Source organism: Austrofundulus limnaeus, unplaced genomic scaffold (genome assembly GCF_001266775.1).
Source record: "Austrofundulus limnaeus strain Quisiro unplaced genomic scaffold, Austrofundulus_limnaeus-1.0 Scaffold270, whole genome shotgun sequence".
Lineage (NCBI taxonomy): Eukaryota > Metazoa > Chordata > Actinopteri > Cyprinodontiformes > Rivulidae > Austrofundulus > Austrofundulus limnaeus.
Window position 1 is genome coordinate 226788 of NW_013952672.1, and position 8328 is coordinate 235115.

At 37.9% G+C, this 8328-nt stretch overlaps 1 protein-coding gene across 2 annotated transcripts in view; it reads right to left on the reverse strand.

Annotated features, from left to right (window-relative positions):
- Positions 1-8328, reverse strand: part of slc66a2 (solute carrier family 66 member 2) — a 63976-nt gene that overhangs the window by 49470 nt on the left and 6178 nt on the right. Inside the window, exon 4 of one of the 2 annotated variants that reach the window (XM_014020859.1) lies at positions 5744-5794. The exons of the other annotated variant lie outside the window; for it this stretch is intronic. Within the exon in view, the coding sequence (XP_013876313.1) occupies positions 5744-5794 (51 nt within the window). The remainder of the gene's footprint in view (positions 1-5743; positions 5795-8328) is intronic. 2 annotated transcript variants of the gene reach the window in all.

Sequence of the window (8328 nt, forward strand, 5' to 3'; positions counted from 1 at the left end):
GGCTGCTCGTATCGGCGTATCGGTTAGACTGATTTTTAAAAAATCGGTATCGGTATCGGCCTTCAAAAACCTGTATCGGTCGATCTCTAGTCAGCAGGTTGACAGTTTTAGGAGCTGCTTGAGGAGAACTTCCTCGTTCTCCTCCTCATCCTCTTCTTTGAAATAGAGATCAAAAACTAACATCCATCAGCTTTCTGCTTACAGGTCAAACACTTTTATTTAAATAGGAGTAAACTGTGTACTTATTAAAAGTTACAGTTTAGTTTTCTTAGGACTGAAGACTTTCTGAGGAAAGAAGTTTTTAAACATCTTTTCTACAATTTTAGTGTTTTCAACTGAGGGGCTTTGATATATTTATTCAAAATAAATTATAGCAGAGGAAGTTCTCCGCACAGAAAAAAAAATATATTTTTACTGTTTTTTTAACCAAACTGACAAGTTTCTCCAGTAAAATTATTGTGTAATTTAAAGGCATTGAAACACCTGGTTAACTTTAGAGGATACAGTATTATGATTAACTACAAACATCTGAAGCTGACTCAGAGAACTCTGTGATTTTAGAAAAAAAAAAAGTCAAATGTAGACACGTCTTTAAATGACCCCCCTCCAGCTGCGGTCAGCGCACCTCCACCCCACCCGTGTGATAAATACTGATTTTTTGCGCAAATTACAAATTTTTGACGCTCATTAAATGCGTTAAACGTCTGAAGGGGTTGACATGTATGCAAGTCCCGGGCTGGTCGGAGCTGCGCTGCTGCAGGTGGACATGTTCGCTGCACCTCCCTTTAAAAACGGTCAGCTGATCGGTCGCGGTTTTGTTGCGCTCGTGACGTGAACACACAGGGGGAAATGCTGCGAAGTGCTTTTAGAAATATAATATATATAAAATATGACGTAATCCTCGGTGGAAAATAGTCCAGGAAATGTGTGCGTTCCCGGGAGGTGTTCACCTGCAGCTGAGTGAAGCTGACCCCCCACCCGGAGAGAAAGAAAAAAAGACAGCAATTATTGATAAGGTAGTAACCATGCTGTGGCTTCACCTGTGGCAAGTGATCCATTTTCATCTATTAAGTCAATTAAACTGTAGCAGCCACATATGAGAACAGAACAAACAGCAGGTTACAGAAAAACTACAGAAAATTATGGAAATGCCTTCCTGTCTTGTACTTCTGCAATGCCATTAGGTTACCATCTAGTTGAATGACTAAATTCTTGATACAGCCAAAACAGTTAAAGTTTGTTGGGCCTATAGACTGTATTTGGAATTAGAACAAAGCCAAAATATCAAATGTTGACAATTTTTTTAAAAAAATTGTTATGACTTTAATGCCATGCTGTTATGTAGCAAACCCACAACAGGGCTCTTAAGAACCATGAGCCCATCAGGTAATTTTTCTTTTTAAAAACATCATTAAGCACAGTTTTGGTGGTGAACCTGTGTTTTGGTGTAACTGTCCAGTGTCCACGAGACAAATCAGAGGAAGGTTCGAATGTTTGATCAGACACAGTAAAGTGTTTTGCCAAAACCAAACAGCATATCAGAAAAAATGCCTCATACCTGCTCTAAAGCACGACAGAGGAACAGTGATGGTTTGGGTTTGTTTTACAGCTGAAACACCATTATCCAGATCTTCTAACCCAACTCTAAACTTGCATTTTTTATTATGTAATTGAAAACAAATTGCCCTTCTCTCTTGACAAGAGCAGTGTCAAATTCTGACTCCAACTCAAGCTAAAGTTTCAGAGCTGGCCTTTCGCATATGATTTATAACTATAATATAAAACCTGAAAGAAAGTGAAAAACATAGAATTTGGCTAGAACGAATGAAGTTGAAGCTCTGTGAGAACAAAACAGGCACAGAGTTTGAAGATATAAAGGCACTAAAGTTCCTACACTGGAGCCTTGTTTCATGGTTTACTTGCTGACAATAATTCATTTTTTGTCCCACTGGAGAATCTAGAAAAAAAAATCCAATCAGTTTTTGCCCCAAGGCCTTTATTTCTCTCTCTTTCTCCCATCGTCATTTTTTATAACTCTTTCTACAAATATTTAATCTTATTTTTTAACTAAATCTTTTTACCTGAACCTGACTGATTACTAATGATGCTGATTTTGACACAGTTGGATGATCAGATCTTTTAATCTCCTTACAGGAATGCAGCAGACGGTCTTTCTATAAATCATCCTGGGCTGCAGTCCACCATTTATCCTGACTGGGAAACTGCAGACCAAGATAACTATACGGCACACATGGCTGTTCGACCAGGCCTTGTGGACAGGCATTCTTCGAACTCCACACTTCCAGGATTTAACTCGGCCACTGACTAAATGTTGTCAGGTACAATATCTACATAGAAAATGTTCACAAGCCCCATGACGGACTTGCAGACTCTCCAGAGTGCTCCCCACGACCCAGAAAGGAAAAGTAGGAAAAGAAGGAAAATGGGTGGATAGACAGAAAACACTCAGTTAGCTACATTTCTAATAGCCTTACTTTGCCGTCTTATGAAGCTCTATTAAAATTCAGCTAAAGTGTGTTTTTTAAAGCTGTTAGATGGAGCTGCTTGGTGTGACAAAGCTCTGCTTTTACAAGAACAAGAAGTGCTTTGATTAAGGCTCAGACAACAATACAGGGAACATAGTGGTCAATCAGAAAACATCCTTCTGCTGATGGAACAAGGTCCACTGCAGGTACGATATGAAACTCCTCTATTAAACGGGTGAACACAGGTTTCTGTTTGGTGCTTGATGTCACACACTCTGAGCCTTCAAATGTTACTTTCTTTCCTGAGACACGTGGGATGTTATTCATCATCAGCAATCGCGTGATATTTCCACCAGCAGATCACCGAGCAGGCACAAAGCTGAGGCTTCCTGCGGTTCTAATGATGCTTGGCAGAGCTCACTGATCGATGAGCTTCCAAAGGCTCAGGCCACCGGTCGGGATCAGCACCTTTCGTTGGAGGGCTCACAGAGAAAGTAGAAATATATCTGGGTGCTTTGTGTTTGTGATGAAGCGACCTGAGGCAACAATTAAAAACTCCACATGAATGTCTGCTACTGTTTGATACCTCAATCAAAAAAGGCACATAACTAGTAACAAATCTTGATTTCATCACAGAGTTTAAACTGAAGAATTAGGACACACTGTCTTTTCTACCCATTTGCTTCATTTATACGTTGTTTCTTACTGCCATCTAGTGTTCTTTACCCACTAATTCAGTTGCTTTTTAAAGGGCTAAACTACTATAGTAACTCCTTAAAACATACATGAAATTTTCCAACTTTAAAGTGCTTTAGCATTTTTAAACAGTACAAAACCCTTAGAAATGCTGGTTTTTAGGATTGTTCTGTTTAATGAAGTCGTCATGTCCATTTGTTTCCTTCACTGTGGGACAGAAACACACAGGTTGTTTTTCCAGGACCTCTGCAATTAAGGTTAATTAAGGTCTTGAATTGTTTTCCATTTGAACACTGTGGTGGAAATATATTACAAGAACCTCCCTTACTGCTAAGTTCATATTACCTTGACATGTTCTGTTCTGTATCTCTTTGATAACTTCCACATTGTCTAATCTGTTCTCTTGATTCTTAGACGCTGTACGTATGTCTGCAACCTTGTTCCCATTTCATATTGCCTATGTAAGTTGAAATTCTTTGATTTATCAATCATATATCTTTCTACTATTCAGCACGCTCTTATTGGCTGTCTGTGAACTCCACCGGATGTTTATAACTGTTTCCTGTTTCTGCCTTAGTGGCAACTTGACAGATGCTCTGATTCACGTCTGCCCGGTTATCACTCATCTCTTGCATATGCAACTTTATTAAACCTTTTGATGACCAAACCATGCAAGTTCACAGTTTTTTTCACGTGTTTCTGCCTTGGTGGAATATTTCCATTACAAACACAATCTGTTGAGCTGTAGATTGCTTAGGTTGAACTCTAGACGAAACATTTTAGAACCTTCACACAACCTGATAAATACTAATAAGTTTTGTTTTTGAGTTCCTCTTCAGAAATTGTCTCCATGACGGACTTCAAAAAGCTTCTTGGAGTTCTCATTTCTGTCACAAAAATCAGGGCTTTGCCAACTAACAAATAACTCAAAATCACTTTCAAATTTACTTTTGTTCATCACATTACTTATAGGATTTATTTATTTGTTTAAATAAATAGAAACACAACCGGTCAAAAAAAAATAACTGAAGCACGTCCGATAAAGAAACTTAAAACTAAGGGTTGAGCGATTGGTCAAATACGTCGATCATCATCGATTGACTGAGTCCAACTATTGATTGATTTAAGGGACATTTTTTTCACGTGCTTAATTTTAGTTAGGTTGATATTCCCACTTGAGGATTTTGACCTACATAAATGTACAATTTAAATCAAAACCTGAACCACATTGAGCATTGCAGGTAAAATTAACCTCATAAGTTTCCAGCAAGTGAAGTGTCCAACTTTGTTTCAGGGGTCAAGGTGTCTCACCTAACGTAATGTTACTACATAAACAGTACATCATCAATTGTTGGTTGTTGGACTAATGGATGATGGTTAAATAGTAGGGGTGCACCAAAAAATCGTTTTACATCAGAATCGTGATTCTCATTTTCAAAGATTCAGAATCGATTTAAAATGTCCCAAAATCGATTTTTATAAATAAAAAATAAATAAATAAATAAAGCAAATCCAAAGGCTGTCAACCTCCATTTTGTAACTACATGGGACGTCCTGACATCATCACGCAGCTGATTCTGGAACAGAAAGCACCAAAACACAGACAAAACTACAAAACTGGAGGAAAGAGATTCAACCGGCCCTGTCTTCATTGAATGCAAAGATTTGGGCTCATTTTGTTTTTTACTGAATGAGTCTCAGTTTGACATGGGCTTCACTGTGTGCAAGGGTTGCAAAATGAAGATGAAGCACTTTGGGAACGCGACAAATGGGCTCACATTATCAGCTTTGAATGAAAAATCTATTTTTAATTGAATCGTGGCCCCAAAAACCAGAATCGAATCGAATCGTGAGAGAGTGAAAGATTCCCACCCCTATTAAATAGTATTTTAAATTGCCAAAAATAAAAAAATGAAACCAGATTTAGACTTCAGCCCCAAAAATTCTACATCCCTCAGAATGATCAACGTATCTATCATTTCTTGAAACTGTGTAGTTCAAACACATTGAAACACATGGTTAAAAGGTGCAAATCAGTCATTAGAAAAAGGGTGCTTCATATTCACATATACAAGTAAACAAAGATTGCAGTAGTCAAAAAAGCAATTACACAGAAATACAGTTGATTTTAGTGCAAATCAAACAAGCATCAAGTTAAGAAATGTGCTACAAGTCAACTAACAGGTCAAACCGCTGAACACTTCTTTGCTAAGTCAGAGAACATGAAGGTTTGACTTGTTTCTAGATTGTTTTAAATAAAACATGCAAAAAAAACCACAGAGGTTGTTCAAGTAAGACTCATCCGTTAATGGCGTTAGGGGTAGAGTAACATGCAAGAATACACCACAGCAGTGGCATTAATGGGTGTTTAAAGATGCAACACTGGGAATTACAAGCAAGTGAAAGAGGGCCATGCTTAATTTAAACATGTTGGCAGTGGGGTTAGTTGTGACCAGGTAGCATTAGCTGGATCGTCATGCTTGGGACACACAGGGATGAAGAGGGTGAGGCAGATGAACTACAACTGATGCTCCAAGGTAGGCAGTGGGATCTGTACATACCCAGAAAGAACCTCTTAGGGATTCGGATATCCTCGTCCTTAATGTCTGTGGCTACAGATATAAAGAGAGGAAAACACAACAGCTTGGTTTTCTTCCATGGTTTGAACAAAACTTAAACATGACCAGTTGCATGTCAACTCTCCGAACTTTATACCTAGATGTTGTAAATGCCGCTTGTGTGTCTGTCACAGAACATTTTGTTCAAAACTACAACAGTTTTCACAACTGAAGAATTTACTAGAACATATTTAATATTGTTGCATCCCGGTGGTTCTGAATCCAAATGTCATCACTCGGCTATACCGACCACACAAAAAAAAAAAAAAAAAAAAAAAAAAAAAAAAAANAAAAAAAAAAAAAAAAAAAAAAAAAAAAAATCTGATAAATTACAAAAAAAGAAAGTTGTTCCTGTTAACATTAAATACACTTTAGTAAATATGAACTAACTAGAAAGCAAAAAGGTTAAGATGATCTGGTTCAGATCCAAAGATGTCAAATGTCTGTTTATCCTTGAAAGCTGATTCTGTTCAAGCAAATGTGAACAATGTGATAATTACATCTGACTGCTGTTAAAAACATAAGACGACGTAAATTTATCTGTTTTGATTCTTGTTGGAATTTATTAGAAAGAAAGTATACATACATGTATGCAGTTAAAACAATTGCTTTAATTTTCAAGAAATCTACTGGTGGCCTTTGAGCTCTTTTTTACTCAAAGTAAAGTCTACCTTCTACCTTCAACCTCATAACAAATTGCTCTACTGCCTGTTATTTAAACTATAGCAATGTGTTGAACTAACTGGAGTTGATTCCTTTTTGTCAGAACACCACACTCAGTTTCTGTCAAGTTACCCAATAAAACATTTAACATTTGGGACAGCACATCATCATGTGTCCTCGTCAAAGACGCCTCTAATCACACCTTTCGACAAATGACGGTTGATAAGTGCCATCTGCACTTAACTGGCTATTCTAGTTGACCTTGTTTTCTTGCAAGGTAACTGTTGCCTGCTAATCAGAATGCCTGCGCTCAAAGCAACAGTTTCAGGTTTTATATTTTGCCTTTTGTTTTGGGATGAGCAGCAAGCTAAAGTAAGCTAAGTAAAAATCATTAGTTTGCCCCGTCTTTAAAGATTTCACTCTATGCCATGAAACGTTGATGGAATCAGATGCTTCTTTTCTGTCACCAGTAGGAGTGCAATTGCAGTTTTCTGGCCGATCACAGATCTTTAAAAAGTCTGACCTGCCCATTCTGATTTTGGTCGATATTGATTTTTTTAAAAATAACTGACACTGTCAGGTGTTATAAGGTCACAATACACCTTCAACGTTCCAGTCTTATTTTATTGAAAAACACTAAACAAAACCCTTGTAAAAAATACAAGCTTGTTTTAACTGGACATTAGCTAGTGCTCACAGCAGAACAAAAGGGGACAGTGGCTGATTTTCAGACCTTTGTGGGAGTAGATGAGAAGCCGATCTTTTCCACTGATCTTATCCGAGAATAGGACGACCCCTAGTCACCAAATTTGACACTTGACCAATAAAACCAAAACTCCAAGTTGAGGAAGCCCATTTGTCTGAGTCTGACAATGGTAGATTTTTTCTTTTTTTGGGGGGGTTGTTACCAGCTGCTCAGACCATGCAGAGTACATTGTGGATTCGCTGAAACAAAGCAGGAGAATTCTTTGGACTTCCCTTGTTCAGTTTCAAGTTAACTCTTCTAATGAGGACAATGATGTGATATCAACCTTGATGACACTAATGGTTTGTCAGAATATGACGATGAAGTGTTCCTCCCATCCTCGACCACAGATACAGTGGGTAAAACAAAGTTTTGAACACGTCAACATTTTTCTCAGTAAATATATTACTAGAGGTGCTAATTACATGAAATTTTCATCAGATGTTGGTAACAACCCAAGTGATCCATACATACAAAGAAATCAAACCATAAATGTCCAGAAATGAAGTTATTTGTAATAATGTGGAATGGCACAGGGAAAAAGTATTGAACACACTTACTGAAATTTATCTAATACTTTGTACAAAAGCCTTGGTTGGCAATGACAGCTTCAAGACGCCTCTTGTATGGAGAAACTAGTGGCATGCATTGCTCAGGTGTGATTTTGGCCCATTCTTCCACAAACAGTCTTCAAATCTTGAAGGTTTCATGGGCCTCTTCTATGAACTCTGATCTTTAATTCTTTCCATAGATTTTCTATTGGATTCAGGTCAGGTGATTGGCTGGGCCATTCCAGCAGCTTTAGTTTCTTTCTCTGAAACCAACTGAGAGTTTCCTTGRCTTAGTGTTTGGGCTCATTGGGCCTCATGCAAGAACATGTTCGTATTCTTATCCTAAATTTCTCTTACTTTTGTTCGTATGAAGGGTTCGTACGAACATGTCACGTCAGATTCAACAAACTCTTCTATCTTCAGGAAAAGTGCGTAAATGAGCTGCGTAATTTCCACCTGTTCGTATCCAGCTGCTCGTGCACGCGAAAGTAGATTAGCATAATTGCCACCCCAAAAACACCATATAAGGCTGTGTTGTGGAATTCTTATTTTCTGTATCACCTTGACAC